The following is an 18,456-nucleotide window of genomic DNA, read 5'->3' on the forward strand; positions in this document are numbered from 1 at the left end:
TGCAGACTTGCCTGTAAAATAACGATTTATTTTAATACTTAAAAAACACACACAATCCAGTGATAAATGTCAATTACCAATAATCAGCATAAAGTGCCAAACAGCCATACAACTTTTTTTTTTTTTTAATAAACAAAACTTATTGGAATGTCTCTTAATTTGAATACACTGTTCAGAAAGCCAGCATTTAAAAAAATATGCTCTCAGGTTGAGATTTGTTCTGTCTCATCAAGATTCATGAAGACTTTAAAGTACCACTAAAACCACGTTGTGCATACCATCAGTTTGACATATTGCCATCTTTCTTTCCTTTGGGATTTTTTAAATAAGTCCACGCATTACAAACCTCCTTGCAGCACACTAGACCGCAAGGCAAAAATAAAGGTCTCCATGTCCCAAGAACACTGATTTGTCCTGATACCAGGGACCTGCGGGTCTAAGATCTGGATTCATTTTCCATCACTTTATAGGACTCTTCACTTGAGAGTTTTAGGTCATTTCCAAACATTAATTTTCTTCTCCTTTTAAGAAAACAAAATAGCAAGTCGCCCTTCTTGTTCTAATGGTGCTGTGATGAGAAACCACAGTTTCAGTTCTTAATCATCTTCCGGAATTCTCTGTATTTCCTGAAGTGTAAAAATAAGAAGCTTTATACAGTCAAAAAAAAAAAAGTATAAAATAAGAGTTTTTTTTTTCTTTTTCTTTTTAAGTAATACTTTTGGAATCTACGATTTCAGGTGGGGTGGAGGGTTGTTAGGATTTTCTGTGGGAGTATTTTTGTGGATTTGTTGGTTTGTTTGTTTGTTTTTTGGTGGGTTTTTGTTTGGTTTTAAACAGATTCCTGTCCAACACGTGAGCACCACCTTTTGGCATAAAGTTTATCAAAACCACACAAATCACATAGCACTTTCTGCATCATTCATGTATATTTTAAATGCCAAATATCATTTTAACCCATGGCTGAAGAAGTGGGTTGCCAGGGGGGATTTTGCTCTTTTTAAACTACAAACAAAAACAAACACAAAGTTCTGTGCTCCCATCCTGACAGGGTTTGTTTAGTTTGTCTTTTTTTCATTTTTCTTTTTTCTTTTTTTTTTCTGGTTTTGGTGTAAAGTCTGAAGGGGAGGAAAAGTTCATAGAAGCTGGAAATTCAGCACTTAAGTTTGGCAGGTTTCAGTTCCTTTACTTGCGTGTGCAGTGTCTTGTGGACAGCTAGCGTTCTGGACTGGCAAAATCCTTTCCCACATTCTTGACACTTAAAAGGCTTTTCTTTAGAATGGATATATCTAGGAAGAGAAAAACAATCAAGATGTCAGAAACAACTGGCCTGAACTCAGCAGTGATCTTACTTGATGGAAAACACACTGGAGATTTTTACACCTACCACTGAGACTGAGAGCACCAGAGTGCAACGCTAGGGTAATCAACTGTTTGTGAGGGCAAGAAGAGAGGGCGATATCAGAGGTGCACAACGGTGCCCTTCTTAGGGACAAGGAGCTTCCCTCTAACTTTAGGGTCACCAGACTTAGTGTCTTCATGACACTTCTAAATGATCTAAATGTAGAGGGTGCAAAATGAGGGTGAAAATATCTGTGGAAGCTAAGGAGACTGTGCAAGTCATCTCTGCAGGGTGGGTGAGTACAACAGGCTTGTCTTACAAAGTGACTTTTCTGGGTTTCTCTACCAGTACTGAATAGAGAAAAACATGGAAGGATCACTGCCGTGGGACTGGGGATGCGACCTTTCTAACAAGCACCTTTACAACTGTAGGTGGGTAACTGGGAAAGCACAGATACAAAGGGAAAACAGCAAGGAGAATAGTTACCTGTGATCCCTCAGGTGATCCTGTCTTCTGAAGGCCTTGTGGCATATGTCACATGTGTAGGGTCGTTCATCGGTGTGGGTTCTTTCATGGATCAAAAGGTTGTAGGACTTGGTGAAGTGCCTGCCACAGAATTTACACACAAACTCCTTCTTGGTTTTGGAAGGTAACCTTCCCCGTGTGGGTTTCTTCTCTGGAGAGAGTTTAGTCACCTCAAGTAAAGACCCCAGCCCTGGGGGGGAGCCCTGGCTGTCCACCTGTCCTAGTTTAGAGTGGTCCTCTTGCGTGGCAGCCACTGCTAAATTGGCAAAATCAAAGCGAGGTTTGGCTTTGAGGGTCACATTAGTAGCCTCTTGCTTGGGCTGGATGACGTGTGGAAAGAGTGGGAAGGTGGGCAGCTGGAAACGTGCATCCACTAGGCTCGACACGCTGGGCACCTTGGAGAAGGAGGAACGAGGCAGATGCATGGCTGGGTACCCCAAAGTCCACTGGTGCAGGTGTACGGCGTGAAGGGCGCTGAAGCCATAGAGGTTGGAGAGGTGATCAGAGGGCACAGCGGGAAGCCCATTGAATGCTTGCAAGAAGGAGTAGTTGGTGAGCTGGAGGGAAGGATGGATAGGCACTGGGGCCGGCAGAGTCTTACTTCCCATGGTGGCTGCTTGGGACGAGGATCTTGGGAACAGGGGAGGAAAAGATCTGGAAAATAAAGACGGGGAAGAGAAGAGGAAGAAGTAGATTTATACAAAGAAATGGGTATTTCTCACCTCATCCTTTATTAATTCCCCTCTCCAAAGCCACAGGAAGAAGTTGCTTTGGACTTGGAGAGGCCCAACCAGTTCTTGGCTGTGAGTGTATCCCCACAGGTCTCCAGAGTCTCCTTCTCCCCACCCATCACACACAGAGGGTATGCCCCATCTACAGTCATTCACTCCCTCAACAGCACTTGTGTGCCAGGTATGCCCCTGATGAACATCTGCACTTAGACAGCAAGAGATAATATTTTGGACCATATAGGTAGATGTTCTCCAACAAAACTAAAAATCCCTTAGTAGGTATCCCTCAGCCTTTCTAAAACGGTAGGATTTTGCCCACTCGGCCTGTCTCCCAAAATTGTCTTTATTCCTGACTGTTGAGTTTATGTAGGGAGTGGGTGCTTAGTTCTTGGTTGCTCATCTCCCCATGGTCTTCCCTCAGCCAGGCCTCTGCCTCTGGGGTGGTGGAGGCGGTAGGGTGCTCAGAACTAAACATCCTCCCCCATTCAAACAGAGAAAATACACTAAAATATCCTGGGGGAAAAAAAAAAAAAAAAAAAAAAAAGAAACAAACAACAGCTCTCCGTCTATATACTGCAAAAAGAAATGGGAAAATGCTGCTTCTGGGTGACAAATCTGAAGTGCCATTTGCTCTCCCCAGGGGGAAGTGCCTGGCTTTAAGCCCATGTCCTAGTCTAGGCAGTCGCTCAATTAAAGCCCTTCACAAGGGAAAAAGACAACGGCTGGAGGGACCCTACCCGCAGGAATACCCAGCCCACCAGCTGCAGGGCCGCAGGGCCACAGCCCTTCTCTTGACTGGGTACCACCACTTTGCTCTATGTTTCGGGGTCCTGCCAAGACCCCAGCCTCTACTCTGGGCCAGATCCCTACCCATTCCACCCCACAAGGCGGAGGGGAAAATGCTACCAGACAGCAGCATCGAGGCGCATCTGGCCCTGCCTGCAAACTGAGCACTCAGCACAGCCCTGGCTGCTGTCAACCATTTGGCAGGAGATGCCTCCTTAGGGCTGGCAGAGGGGACAGAGCCTACCCTTTTTGTGGTGTGAGAGAGCACCCATGGGTTTTAGAAGCACCGCATCCCTGCACCCCTGGGAGCCTCCTTATTCCACATCCCAGAGCTTATGCTCCTTTCTCCCAGTGATTTCTGGGATTTGTCCTCAGTGGGGCTCCTTTCCTATGGGATCCATATGGAGTGCCCACAAGTGTGCCTATATGATTCTTCATAGGATCCCTGCAGGATCCACACAGGGTCCCGTAAAATCCCGTCCAGGGCTCCTGCTGAGTATCTTTAGGATCCCTGCAAGATTCCCACAGGGTCCCTGTAGGATCCCCGGGGCACTCAGCCTGAGGAGGTGCATTCCCACATGAAGAGTGAAGCCCCTTTGGAGAAAAGGAGGCAGCAAAGTGCTGCAGAGCAAAGGTTGTCTCCCCGGGCTGGGGAGATAGGAGGAACAGGACAGAGAAGCACTGGTGACAGAAGAGTTCTAATGACCAGGGAAACAAATCTGATTTATATTTGGGCTGAAGCCTGGACTGAGGAGCTGTGACTGGAAGGGTGTGAGAGCAAGAAACTTACTCTGAGCGGCCCTGTACACCATGTCCACCTTTCACACCGCTTTACATAAATCAGCAGCAGGAAGAGAGACTCAAACCTTAGTGGAATTCCATCGCAATGACCCAGAATAAGAGAGTGTGACATTTTGCTTTCTTTAATTGGATACAATTTAGATAGTAGCTGATCAAAAACCTAACATATTATATTCTCCTCCCTCTTTTCTTTATTTATACATATATTTTTTTTTAACTGTTTAGGGCTGGTGAACCAACCAGTTTTGTTCTTCAGTTGGGGAAATGCTTTTTATTTTGTTAGTGCTGCCCTTACATTAGGCGTGTCCACTTCACAGCACAAATGCCTCAATCGATGACCCCAAGAGCAAAGTACATGGAAAACACTCTTGTCTGGGTACCTGAAATGTCTGTTTCTGTATGTCACAAAGGCTCTGTGCCTGTTTTCCTGGCCAGGGACTCCTAGATCTCTCAAGCATGAAACACGCTATTGCAAACTGAGTTAGTTTCTGGACTTATTCCTGTCTTTCTTTGGATCATCAGAAAACATTTGATTTGGAATGTACAAGCAAAAATCTATTATGCGAATTTGTATTAATTCTTGCCCAATAAAATTAAAAATAAAATAAAAATAAAAATCAGTTTCGATTTTCAAAATGAAGAAGGGGGTAGAAATCAAAAGCAAATACGGTTGATTGGTAATAGCATCCGGTGCCCTCGCTTTTTTTTTTCCTTTCCTTTGCTAAAACAGTTCTATTAAAAAAATAAAAAATAAAATTAAAAAAAAAAAAAAAAGAAAGAACATAGGGGGAAAAAAGGGGGGGGGGGGAAGAGAGGAGAAATAGAAGGTGAGAGTAGAATGTTCACGTTACTACAAGTTTCTTGGCACTCTTCCAGAAATGTAAGCTACACTTTTGCTCTGTGCGACCGGGATAGTCAAAAAATATAGAACCAGAGTATTTCATAGTATTTCATAAAGAAGTCCCCTCTCTTCGGGACATCAAAGCGAGAGTGTTTCACAGCACAGTAATTCTCCGCTTTCCCGCTTGCCCGCAGAGAGATCAATGTTTCTTTGATTTCGGTGTCACCTCCACCTTTAATTCAGTTTCATGTAAACAGATCGTTATCGGGGTTTCTTTCTATTTATTTATTTATTTTTATTTTTTAAAAGAAGACCCCACGAGTTCTCTGCTTCAGTTCCCCCATCACAATAAAACTGTGCGAGGTTTTATATTTTAACACAAACTTGCTCGGTGAGTAATTAAGAACAAACCACTTGTGTTCTGACTGAAACAAAATCCACTCATGCCAAGATAAATTTATGCTGCAAAAATAGGATCATAAACTTGAAAGACTGCATCTGTCTCCAGTTTTCTTACCCTTTGTCCTGTCTGAAGATACGGTAATGCTATTGTCCAGTTGCCATTGTTTTAAGACCATTATAATCTTAACCTTCCAGACTACATTCTACCACCGCTATATGCAAAATAAATAAATAAATAAATAAATAAATAAAATCAGCCGTCTTTAGTTGGTAATATAGCAAGAAGTGAAATTAAATGGATTTTTAGGTAACTTTGTGCTAGCCAGTATTTTTCCTTTCTACCTTGAATTATCAATTTCCGATGTGTCCTTTGAAAGGGATATTTGTTACATTAAATACCTGACTCATAAATAATGAGGTTTGCTAATTAGTTCCACATGGGAGAATGGAGGAGGTAAATTACCCTGAGAACGTTGCTTATTTTTACAAACATGATAAAGTAGCGGGCATAAAATGCTGCATTCCTGGGATAGCCTCAAACTAGAGCAATCAGGTTCATCTGTCAGGAAGAGTCCTCCTGTTTTGCCAGACTCCTTTAAAGTCTGGTAGCCCTGTCCTTTCGGCTGTATCGCATCGTTGTGCAGCATTTTGCCACCAGGTCGGCCACTCATTTTGTCCCCTCTGGGGGACGAGATTTTCCCTTCCTATCCGTTTAAGCGAGGAAATAGAGCTTACAATTTATCTGTGTTTGGGAAAGTAGCTAGAAAGGGAATGAAATTGCCTTTTCGCTCCGCATTGTTCGAGTGTGGTGTTCTTGAGGAATACAGTGCATTGTTCAGCACAGTTTTATTCAAAGTATTAATGAAGTGTGCAGAATCTATTAAAGCGGGTTTATTCGGGGCTAATTGAGCGTGAAAGAGTTAATTGCTAACATTAATGAGGACTGGAAGGACTCAGTCAGCATGTGCCTTGGATATCTCCGCTCAATCCTTATAAAATCATCATTCACATTTTATCACGAAATCAGTGTTGACAAGTTTCGCCAGACCACCATTGCGAATGCTGATGAATGCGGTGGATCTCAGCCTCGCAGTAATAATAATAACAATAATAACCAGGGTCCGACTGCACCAGTAATCACCACACTGGCCGGGGCAGCCTTCATCCAAACCCAAACCAAATATTAATATTAATAATAATAATAATAATAATAAAATCAAACAGGGTCCCCATCCTCGCGGGCCGGTGGCTGCGAGGGCCACGGGCGGGAGCGCAGCTGGGTGGGTGCCGGCGGGGTGGCCGCAGCGGCCAGGCTCCGCAGCCCGCTCTCTGCAGAAGTATTTTTAAGAGGGTTGGGAGTTTTTTTGTGTGTATTCTGTTCACCCACCCCCACGCACACCCCCCAGTACGGGATTCATTCTCGATTTCTCCCCAGAGACGCCCGGTGCCTCCCCTACGCACGAATAAAGCGTCCCTCCTCTCTCCCAGCAGCAAACTGGATTTCTTCCCTCTGCCTCCCCACGGTCACAGCACACTCTGCCACGGGGGGTGGACAAAACCCTTGGCGGTGACACCTCGGCGGGGCACCGAGGCGCATCCCTAGGCCCTGCAGACCGAGGCGGAGCCGTCCCGGGCCACCCGGCGGCCGGGTTCCGGGAGAGGAGCTGCACGGCGCCGTCCTACCACTTTCGGGTCCCGAGCCCACCGCTGGTTTAAGGGATGGCCCTTCTCCTCCACTGACTTGGGTCGTGCTGAACTGGACCCACTGTGCACCTGTCCGGGAGACAGCTCTCAGCCTCCCGCCCTGCTTGCGTTTTATCGGACAATTCCCGCAGCTTGACGGTATTATGCTCGATTTTTTATAGTTTCCCTCCCAAAAGCCAGGAATAACAACTGTACCCTAATCCTCGGCTTTGCACTGACAGTTTATAGGCTCGGCCTCTGGAAAAGCCCAGTTTCTCCCTACATAGAACTTGTTTTGATCCATTCAGACAAATATAAACATTAGATCCATTTTTGTTATGGCCTTGGGAAGAAACAGGAAAGGCTTCTCAGACCCTAAAATACTACAAATTGAGTAGAAAGAAAGAAAGAAAGAAAGAAAGAAAGAAAGAAAGAAAGAAAGAATTCGAGGGAGAAGCTGAATGATCAAGTCCATAAAGGACATTCAGACTTTCAGACTTCTGGTTTCAGACTTCTGGTTTGCAGCTAGTATGTGTCATTTTTAGCTCGGGTTAAAAACACAGCTCCTCCGCAAGGGGGGATAAACAACTTTGAGAGGGGAAGACAAACCTTTAAATAGCATCAAAATATCCGAGCCCCATGTGAAGGCTTCCCCCAGCCCTCTGCCCGCCCCAAGGAGAACAGTTCTCCTCACGTGAACCAGAATCTCCCCGCTTCTGCACCATCCAGAGGATGATGAGAGAGGATGGGGGGAAAGAAAGAAAGAAGGGAGAGAAAAAGAGGTGTTTGGATTGATATCCCCAACCCCCGAGGCTTGGCAAAACAAAAACCAAACAAAACGAGTTGTTCTTTTTATTTACCTAATCCCGATCTGTGCTCCACCGCTGGCAGCAGTTAAAAGATCCTGGGCTAAATTGGAGCTGGTAAAATAAAAAGATAATAATAATAAAAAAAAAAAAAAGTAAAAAAAAAAAAAAAGTTTGGCTAGGTCAGTGTCTCTGCTGGCCCTGGGGGGCACAGCTCTCTCCCCACCCCACCCCACTGCTCCTCCAGCGGGTACAGGCAGATCCGAGCGAGCAGCGGGGCCAGGTGTCCAGGTGCTCTGGCTGATGGAGACGGAGGTGCTCTCCCTCCTCCCGCTCCCGGCGCCGTGAGCGTGTGCCGGAGTGCAAACGCGCCCGGGAGTAGCCGAGCTCAGACTGAACCGATCCCTTCCCTCCAGCCTCCTCCTTATTTCAACCCCCCCCTCCCAGCTCCCCCCTCAACCTCCCACCAGACTCCGGGCATGCGCACGCAGGGAGAAAGTTTCTGGCTGGGAAGAACCAACTTTTCAACCCCGCTTCTCCTGCAGGCGCAGCAGCCCGGGGCTCGCAGCCCGCAAACGTGTGATCTCTTCCTCCCCGCCCAGGCCCCGCTCCCGCAGCACCCCCCCAGGGGCATCTCCCCGGGGTCCGCTACTCTCGGGACCCCTCCGCGGAGCGGAGAAACCCGGGAACCCCGGGGCGGCTCCGCGCAGCACCGCGGAGGCTCTGGGATGCGCTCGCTCCCCGGAGGCGCTGCGCGACCGCGCTGCTTGCGCCCGGGCTGCGCGCCTCTCCGCACCGCTCCGCACCCGGCTCGCTGCGCCCCCTCCCCGCCGCCCGGCGGGACACGACCGGCCGGGATCTGCGCAGAGAGGGGGAAAAAAAAAAAAAAAAAAAAAAGAGGAAAAAAAGGAAGGAAAAAATAATTTAATAAAAAGGGGGGTGGGGGGAAAGTGGGGTAGAAGGAGGGAGGGATCTGCTCCCTCTGGGAGGATTCAGGGGGTCGCAAGTTGTTGTCCCCCTTTGGAGCCGTCCGCAGGACGATTCCGGGAGGCACTTACCTGTGAGGAGTCCACCCCCGGGTTGGAAGCGCTTCCCCCCGCCCCAGCCTCCTTCCCGGTCCCCGTTTTCCCCCCGGCACCCCTGACCTTGGTGCTTTCCTCCCGTCCCTCCTCCCGCGGCCCGGGACCGTCTCACCCCGCACCCAGGCGCGGATCCGCGGTGCGCGGAGTCCCGCGGAGCCCTCGCTTCAGAGCCCTGATAGGTCCGCGGGGATCTTACTTCCCGGGAGAAGCAGGCAAAGCAAAACAGCCCTCGAAAGAAAAAAGGGTTAAACGTGCTTTATAATTAATCCTGAGGCCATAATCTCCTTGCTTATTTGTTTTACTATTCATCCATCCATTCACACTCCTCTAGACCCGTGAAGGGGGAAAAATTGCTTGGGTGTATTACATTGTCCCGAGGAACCAGGGTAATATAATACGTTAGCGAAGACAGATCCGTCAGGATAACATGGTACCGTGCTCAGGGACACGCGCGTGTTTTTTTTATTGTTCGTGTCACTGCTGTTGTTACACTGATTTTTGCCCATCTGAGAAGGAAAAGCAAACAAACAAATAAATTTAAAAAAATAAAAAGCGGCAACAAGAAAGCAACTGTCCATCGCGTTATCATCCTGGAGAATAAGTGTTCATAAACACGATGGCAGAGTGGAGAAATAAGCCCTAGCATTGCAATTTCATCTCCAAAACATCCCAGTTTCAGGGAAGAGTCTGGGGTCTAACACTGCTCACTGCTCTGGGCAGGAGAGATTTTCGTTCCCTTCTTTTGTAAACGAGTGGCATTTTTATGAGGCAGAGGCAAAGCAAAGACGTTCCCCCATCTCAGCTTCTTCAGTTCTTTCTCATTTCGTGCTCTTCTTTCCTTTCTCTCTTCTTTCTTTTTTTTCTTTCTTTTTTTTTTTTTTTTTTTCTAATTTCATTTAATGTTTCTTGTCCTCCCACCTCCACCCCTCCCCAAAGCTAGCACTTTTATTTCTATTCTGGGGATCGAAATGCCAAAAGTGTCATCCTGTGGCCGAAGCTGTAAGCCGATGCCTTCGAATAAGTTTGCCTTTTCAAAAACAGTTTTCAAGTCCTGTTGTCAGAACACGACTGTAAGATCCCCAAGTGTCCCTAAGCCAGGAGTCAGACAGGAGATACACCCTTCTAACTGGACATTTCTATTTTCCCGGAGGAAGACTCTCTCTCTTTGTATAGCTGGGGGTGGGCGCTTGAATTAACTAGAAAAAAAAAAAACATGCAATTCTCTTTATAAAAGTAGCAGACGAGTTGAGATGGTAAACACAACAACAGCAATGATACCTGCACGTGCTGCTTGCAAAGGAACCAAAAAAATGCACTTCCAGTTACAGAAACCATCACTCCAGAATAAATACTTAAACATAGAAATAAAGGGCAGTAAAAGATCTCGGCGTATGGGGGGGGGGGGAGGGAGACGCAGAAAATGATTCCCACGCGAAAATATTTTAAAATCAAAGCGGATCGTTAGGATATTATTCCGCCCCAGAGTATAACTGGAAGCTGTAGCTGAAGGCTGCCTGGATAACGTATAGCCTGATATATAGGTATTTGTTAAAAAATAAAAATATTTGGACTTGTCAACCCACTGGCGATTGAACTGAAGTTTCAGGTTAACTGTCTTGTTAAGTGCATTTGGTTTAAATATCTGGTGTTTAAGTTATGAAGGATATGCTGTTCCAAAACCTTTATTCTCGGATGGATTTTTATGATGTCCCTTGCTAATTTGCATTATGTCAACTTGTAACGGTGGGGAACCTAATACCAGGAACGGGATACAAAACCACTATTAGCACTGACACGCAGGGAATACGTTGCGCTTTTCCACAGCGAAGATCTGCTGTCGATTAGGAATGTTACAACTTCAAGAGACTCGTAAAAAGTGAAGGCATCTGTTCCCAAATCCAGCCACGTTTGTAGGATTTAGACGTGACAGAGAAATCCAATTCGTTTCAAGAGAGATCTGCGAGGTGACTGGGGAGACCGCAGCCCCCATCCCTTTTTCCACCTCTATCCCCTTCCCAAACCCATCCCCGCTTCCGTCCCCATCCTGCCCCACTTTGTCTTCCAGGTGAAGCCCCCCCTCGCTGAGGGCTGCGCCCCGTTTTTGCGGGGAGCACCGTGCCGGGGCTCCCTCTCCGCTCCGCTCCCGCAGAGCCGGGACCAGCGCGGAGCCGGGGCCGGGGCCGGTACCGGGGGTGCGGCTTCGAGCCCCACCTGCGGAGCAGACGTGAGGCACGGGGAGCGCATCCGAGGGCATTTCTCCTTCCCTCCCGCCCGAAGCCGGCTGCGCACGTCACCTCGTCTTCAACGAGTTTGGGGTCCGAGGGCTAATCCTGCGCAGCGCAGGTACCGGGGGTCGCTCCTCCTCTGGGTTTAGCTCGCGCGAATGCCGGGCACCCCCGGATTCGCCTACACGCGTGCTGCGAGGGGGCCGAGCAGCCCCACTGATGCTCCTCTTCCCTCCCTCAGCCGGGGCACCCGTCTTCACCTTCGGGACCCGCTTGACCTTTGGAAAAATAACGATTCCCGGCCCCATCCCGTAGCCATGTGCGGGATAAAACTCCCTTTTGCTTCTCTGGGATTTTCTCCCCACCAGGGAACGGCGCTTGCCCCTCGGAAAAGCTTTTATTGAGCAGAAACCACCGTGCCACTTGCGAAGCATCAGCCGCAGGCGCCTCGCTAAACTCGCAAGGAGGAGCGGGTCCGGCGGGGCAGGGTGGGGACATTTTGGTAGCTCGGAGGGTTTCAAGGGTTGCTTCGCCTCCCCGAGCCCAGCAAACATCTCGCCCCCCGCAACGCGGGGGTGGGTGGGGGATGGCCGGTCAAAGCTGCCTCCGGTCGGCAGCCCTGCAGTTCCCAAACCTCCCGGGGGAAGGGAGCGGGGAGCAGCCGCCTGGGCTCAGCGGAGGCTCCAAAACCTCCTCGCTCCCGGAGCTGCCCGGAGAGGGATGGAGCCAGCCCCGGAGGCAAAGAGGAGGCACAAGTGCACGGCAGCGTCCCCCCCCTTGTCCTCATGCCTCTCCGGGCAAGCGCCCCAGGAGACAGGACCTCTTTTTCTCAGTGCCACCTGGGGCATATATATACACATATTTCTGCTCTGCTTCGTCTTGCCGGATTTTTTCCCCCCTTCCTGCGGTTTTGCTGTTGACCGCGGTGAAAGATTAAGAGTGCGGGCTCTGACCGCCCCCCCGGAGAAACCGGGCTCCGATTTTCCGTCGGAGAAGAGAGAGGCAGAAAGGGCCAGGAAGGGAAAAGAGCCCGTCGGGGCTGAGCCCGCAGCGCCGGAGAGAGGGGGCGGCGGAGCCCGGGGGCTCCGGTACCCCCCTACCGAAAGTGACCCCCGCCTCTCCTCGACCCCTGGTTGGCCGCTCAGGTCCCACGAAGACTTATTATTTTAACTGCTAATGACAAGACACGGAGGAATAGCAGCAAACAACGCGGGTGGAAGCTGCTCCCGCAGTGCAGAGTACATACCCTTGTGATAGCAACCCCCGCCCTCCCGAACCCAAATCGGCACAGATGAGGATAAAGCGTTCTTCTGCCAACTTTTACTATTTTTTTTTTTTTAACTCCTACTTCTAGGGCTCAGTGAAAATCAAAGGCAAACTTTGGAGCATCTCCATTTTGTTAGCGAGGGGGAATTGCTCGCTTGATTTTTAGTGCGGTGCTGAGATGTGACCCAGCGCGTTAATATATTGCTGCCCTTCGCTAGCGAGCTACTGCAGACGGGGAGCGATCCGCAGGCGCTTAAGCAGCCGTCCTGTGAAAGTCTAAATTGGAGTCTGTGCAAGGAGCTACGGCATGGCATGGCCCCGTGCCCCCTTACACATCGGGGGCTGGTCACCCAGCAAGGGCAGAACTCTCTGCCAGCAGCTTTTGCAGACTGGGAAAGAAAAGCCAGAGCACGGAATGGAGCGATAGGGGATTTATCCTCTTTAAGAATCACAATGGACTTCACAAGCAACTAATTAAGTGCAAAACCTCCCCCCACCCCCACCCCTTGTTTGCAAAGTGGTGTGAGTCGGTTGTGTAAATGATTCCATTTTAACTTCCAGCCCCTTTAGATCACTAATAATGCCGTGGTGGTTCTGCTCACACTGCTGCAGTGAGAGTCAGCATTTCCATTATAATTTCCTATTTTCAGGAGTTTTTACAGTGGTCATAAAAATTCAATCCAGGCTAAAACTTGGCATCCTAGGGCTCCTCCCAGGAGTCATTTCTTTTTGTTGTATTTGAAAGAGGAAACCATTTATCTGTTTTTACATTACAAGAGAGCAACAAAAGGAAGCGAAAGCAGAGTTTGGAGTTTGTTTTTTTTTTTTTTTCTATTTTATATTGCTTGCTTTTGCTTAGCTTTACAGTATCTGCCATAGATGTTAAAGGAGTACAGTACACAATAATCAATAACACGTGAAAAAGCATCAGGTTATAGAGGAACCTGAGTCCACAATCAGTACTGGTCATAAAATACCTTTATCTTTCTAAAATACTTTGCTTTCCTAAACTGATAATTTGCTAGCAATATATCCAAAATGTAACTTGATGCTGGGGGTCACTTTGATTTAAAATGAACTTCTCTTTTTTGGAAAACTGATAAAGTTTATGTACATGCTCATATTTAAGAAGAATTTCCTAAAGGTACAGATGTTTTCACTGCCGATTTTAGGGGTCTATCCTCCAGCCCCCTCAGTGCAAGTATATATATAACAGTCAAATAATCTTTGGATTTAGGTGTCCCTAAGTATTCATTTATATGATGGATTGTAATGGCTATATGGTTCCCTTGAAACCATTATATTCTATCAGGTCAAAACCAGCTTCTTAAAAAAGTTCATTTAATGCAAGGGTGGCTGGAATGATTTGTGTACATTGCATTTGCTTGCATGCAATTCCCATATCTGCTGGAAAATGAGTAAGGATTTAATGACCTCACAGGAACCAAAGGTTTTGGTGACATGAGCTAAGAATGGGCCTATGAGAAAAAGACCAGTGTGAATTGGGACACTCAACTGGAATGCCAGCAAAGCCTGGACATCACATCATTTTGCTGTGGATTATGCCTATGCCACATGTTTTACAGAAAAGCCCTCTCTCTACTGCTGTGATATATACATTTCTGCTAGCCTGGAAACTTGGTAGGGGTATCCTCCCACTCATCAACTCCAGGCTGGTCTATGGAAAAGGATCAAAAAGAATTATAACTCACAGAGGTGAAAGAATTTTTTCTAGGTGGTAAAATAATGGAATGCAAGGAATTGCATACATAGTTACAAACACAAATACACATGTAGAAAAGGAAAATGCCTTTGTATGCAAACAGAGACTGAGATAAAGACAGACAGCTTTATAGTATACCTGATAGAATTAGGGGTACATGTATATTGATTCAGGGAATGTCAGCCACTTTTACCTTGTGATTTATTATTTTCTTAATATCATGTGATATGATAAGACTCATATTCACTATATTTAACAATTAAAGGAAGACTCCATAATATGGGGGGAATAAAGGCAACATTTGCTTTCCATGGTCTGCTAATCCCATGACTGAAATCAGGATTCCGCAAATTTACTCTTTCCTTTAGGGATTTCATCAGAGTGACATTGGGCTAGCAACCTACAGCAGATCCAACACTTCCTGAAGGTAAAAGAAACTCATTCTATGACCTCTCTGATACCTGTATATTAGTCTAAAAGTGCTGCTTTTCCAATAACACTGATGCTCCTATTTTAGGAGTATGAGCTCCCAGAGTCTTCAGAGAGTGGAAGTAAGTACTAATTCCAGCTTACCTTGAGGTCTGAAATGATTGCCACTCTGCAAAGACATTATTTATTTATTTATTTATTTATTTAAGATTGACCATACACAGGCACATACCAGAGAGAATGATACCTGTTTTAGGCATCTCAGCTCATTACCTGAAGGTAAATGGGGCATATATATATATATATATATTATTTTTTTTTTCTTTTTCTCTCTTTTTTTTTCTGTTCTCATCAGGCTTTGTCTTCAGTAGTTAATAAAGTACATACCTGTGGTAGTTGATAGATGATACAACAACGTGCCAAGAATCTTGTTACCAGTAAAAAATGAAACCTTTTCTGTGCAAGAAACATTTGGAGAACTTTTCCTAGAACTTACCACAGCAACACTTTTAATGGCAGCAGCTCAGCATCTGTGCATCTCCTTTGGGCTTAACAGGACTGGAGACAGCAATACAAACAGGACTCCAAGTTTTATAACCTAATCATTTGGGATCTCATTCTGGCTTTGCTCACTGCATAGATCCTGGGATAAGCTGTGAATCAGAGCTCTATTTTCAGTCAGCTGTCAGTACTTATATCTTCTCACCTGCACAGTCTGGGTGTCAGAGCTCGAAGACAATGGCACATTCAGTGCACATGCAGTAGAAGGAGGGGAGATTACACCAATTTTTATACCACAGAACTCCGACCCCATTCCCAGTGCTGTGAGCATTTTAGTTCCATGTCTTTGATGCACCAGTTACCATGCCTGTTCAGTTCAGTGAAGAAATGTGCAGTGCTGAAGACTATGAAGATTTTGTGCAAATCTGTTCTGCAGCCTTGGTCTGGCTCTTGGGAAAGCTCCAGTGGCTCAGATCTGTTGACCCACAGGCTACTGCTCAGAAAGTGGGTGACATTTTAAATAGCCTGTGCCCACACCTTGAAAATTCTTCATGGGAGGCCAGAACTTAGTCATCTGTGGGGTTCAAATTTAAAACTTTAAAAACAAGTGTGGGACATTGACTACCTCAGTGAACATTTGGGACCACCACAATTTCACTTTCTGTATAGTAAAAGAGGAATCCCTTGCAGGATTAAAAGATCCATGGTCTGGGGCCATCTCACCTGCTACGCAAAAATATGTAGTCAATGGCTGGTGACCAGCTCCAGACCTTATCACTGCTTTCCATTCAATAGTTGCAGCTCTGAAGCTAAGCTGGCAGAGGCAACGGCAACCACTCATGATGAGGACCTTGTTAATCCAGAGGAATCTGTCCCTAGTCCTTTAAACCACATCTATGCCCCCTATATTTTCTGTAATACAATTACTACCAGAGGCCTATCAACTCCAGACATATACACTGCTGAAATGACCTCATGACTTTGCAGCCGTTGTGGGGTTCCAGTTTTCCTCAATACAAATCTATATAAGTTTTTATGATTGACTACAGTGACATTAATATCTAACAATTGTATCATTGTGTCACCGTAGATTCAATCTCTTGGTTTGTACTCAGTGGAAAGACATTATTTTAGCACAAAATATTGTTGTGACTAATACAGAACTAGTGTCTGACTAAAGGATATATAAATAATGACCCAGCAAGAATTTTGTTATTTAGAACAACCTTAAACTAGGGGTTTATGGAAATAATATAAGAAATCTGAATTTTAGTTATATAATAACTCACAGTATCTTTTCTGTTTGTAGCAATTTCTAAATATATTACAGAACCATAGAAAAATCATATACATTTTTTTTGTTTTAGTTTGGTTTTAGATTTAGCTTTTTGATAGCATACAAATTCCTACTGAAGCTACAGATAATTAAGTCCAAGGGATCAGGTAAAAGTCACAAAAATAAAAGAAGTTAAGAGTCAAGTCAGAAAGACCAGTTTCTATCATACCCAGCTATGCTTAAGTGTTAGAGATAGAGGTCATCTAATGGGGGAGGAGGGGAGGGAGCTTGTGCCGTCAGGTGATCCTAAATACCAAATATGCTGTAATATTGCAGCCCAAGGGGAACGTAAAGTCCTGACAGAGTTTCAGCCCTAACTAAGAACTTCCTGCTATTTGTGGTTTAAGATCAGGCCTTTAAGGTTACTTTCAGATAGCCCTTCGTGTGCAAAAACTGTAGGAATATTACCGTCAGGGCACTAGACGAGACCATAAAATCCTCTCTTAAAGTGCAATTCTGAAGAAAACTCGCCACCTGCTGGACAAAAAGCTCATAGTTCTGAGCTTTTCTAAACAATATTTGCTAAAGTAATTATTTATCAGTTTACAGCACCTGAAATCATTCAGGGTTCACTCTTTCCAGTTAAACCGCTGATTTTGGGAGCTTCTGATTTTAAGGAAAAATACTTTTCATCTGAAAATCCATGTGACAATGTTTTTTGCTGGTGTTTAAATATGATACTAATCAAATATTTCTGTATGAATAATAGTTTCTAAAGGTTTAAATGTTTTCATATGTGTGAGTTTTTTTAACTGCTATTCTAATATGTATATATCCTCTTTCTTTCCCTTATGATTGCATCAGGAATCTTTGTGGTTTCCTTCGTGATGTTTGTGTTGCTACGGAGTCTTTTATTTGCTGTTACTGCTTTTATTTACTGTTACTAAATAGTAACTGGAGATTCTGACATCTCATTAGAAATATTTCTCATTCCTGTAGTGGAAAAGGGAACACCTCTCTATGCTAGATCTCACCATCTTATGACTTACCTTTTTCCATACACTTTTTGTTAAGCAAAACTATACTATCTAGTAGAGATAACAGATTTTGAGTGTGCATGTCTCAGTTATGTAAGTTATGTAAATATTTATTTATTTATTAGTGTCTGATCTACCATCAGCTAAGCCAAATGAAAGTTCCCATTGATTTCAATCAGATCTGAGGACTTTACGTAACAAACCACAATACAATGGATTAGTCAGAGCTAATATTGGGTTCACAATTTATTGGCGAGGATTGTGAATGCACAAGCCACAGAAACAAGTTTCGCACTCAGAAAGTTCTGACCTCAGAAATAGGGAAGGTAATGAAGGTTGGATTCTTCCAGACTTTGTGAAGCATGCTGTGAAAAGGAACAGTATTCAGTCCAGCATGTAGCAGGGTACAGGAATTAATCTGCCAATAAAGCCAACAAAGCAGAGTAGAAAAAAATATGGATAGTGAATGATTCACTTCCAAAATGGAAAGTGAATCATAGAGAAACCCAAGAGAAAATTTGTAGGAAGCAGAAATAGTGGAAGCAGAAATAGCAGAAATAGTAGAATTATCATAAAATGTAAGCATATTATTGAGAAGCTAAAATAGAAATATTGTCTAGAAGAGCTAAAAGAGTTAAAATGTATTCTTGTCAGCTCATTTAGAGAATGACAAAGTAGTCTCATAAAAAGATAAAGTGAGAGAACTCCAAAATACCATTTTCTGTTCAATTTACTGTAATAAGAATGATCACAGAAGAGACTAGACTAGACAAGACTAGAATCATTCATTTGGAAGGGACGGAAAAAAAGATCATTGAGTCCAACTGCCTGAACACTTGAGGGTTAAAAGAAAGTTAGAGCATGTTATAGAGGGCATTGTCCAAATGACTCTTGAACACTGAAGGGCATGGAGCATCAGACACCTCACTAGGAAGCCTGTTCCAGTGTTTGACCACACTCACAGCAAAGAAATTTTTTACCTCCAGTCTGAAGCTCCCCTGTT

The 18,456-nt window shown here is 45.3% G+C and overlaps 1 protein-coding gene and 1 long non-coding RNA gene across 2 annotated transcripts; one reads left to right on the forward strand and one right to left on the reverse strand.

The window, feature by feature from the left end:
- Window positions 1-7: 7 nt before the first annotated feature.
- OSR1 (odd-skipped related transcription factor 1) lies at window positions 8-8,028 on the reverse strand. Its single transcript, XM_068678673.1, has 3 exons — window positions 7,969-8,028; window positions 1,826-2,518; window positions 8-1,286 (listed from the first exon to the last, which is right to left on the reverse strand). Exons 2-3 carry the CDS (start codon window positions 2,470-2,472, stop codon window positions 1,151-1,153), a joined length of 783 nt encoding a protein of 260 aa, XP_068534774.1. The 5' UTR covers window positions 2,473-2,518; window positions 7,969-8,028; the 3' UTR covers window positions 8-1,150.
- Window positions 8,029-10,873: 2,845 nt separating this feature from the next.
- On the forward strand, window positions 10,874-14,843 carry LOC137854799 (uncharacterized). Its single transcript, XR_011095400.1, has 3 exons — window positions 10,874-11,339; window positions 14,579-14,637; window positions 14,728-14,843. It is a non-coding gene; the product is annotated as an uncharacterized lncRNA (long non-coding RNA).
- The last annotated feature ends 3,613 nt before the right edge of the window (window positions 14,844-18,456 follow it).

This window comes from Anas acuta, chromosome 3 (genome assembly GCF_963932015.1).
Source record: "Anas acuta chromosome 3, bAnaAcu1.1, whole genome shotgun sequence".
Classification (NCBI taxonomy): Eukaryota; Metazoa; Chordata; class Aves; order Anseriformes; family Anatidae; genus Anas; species Anas acuta.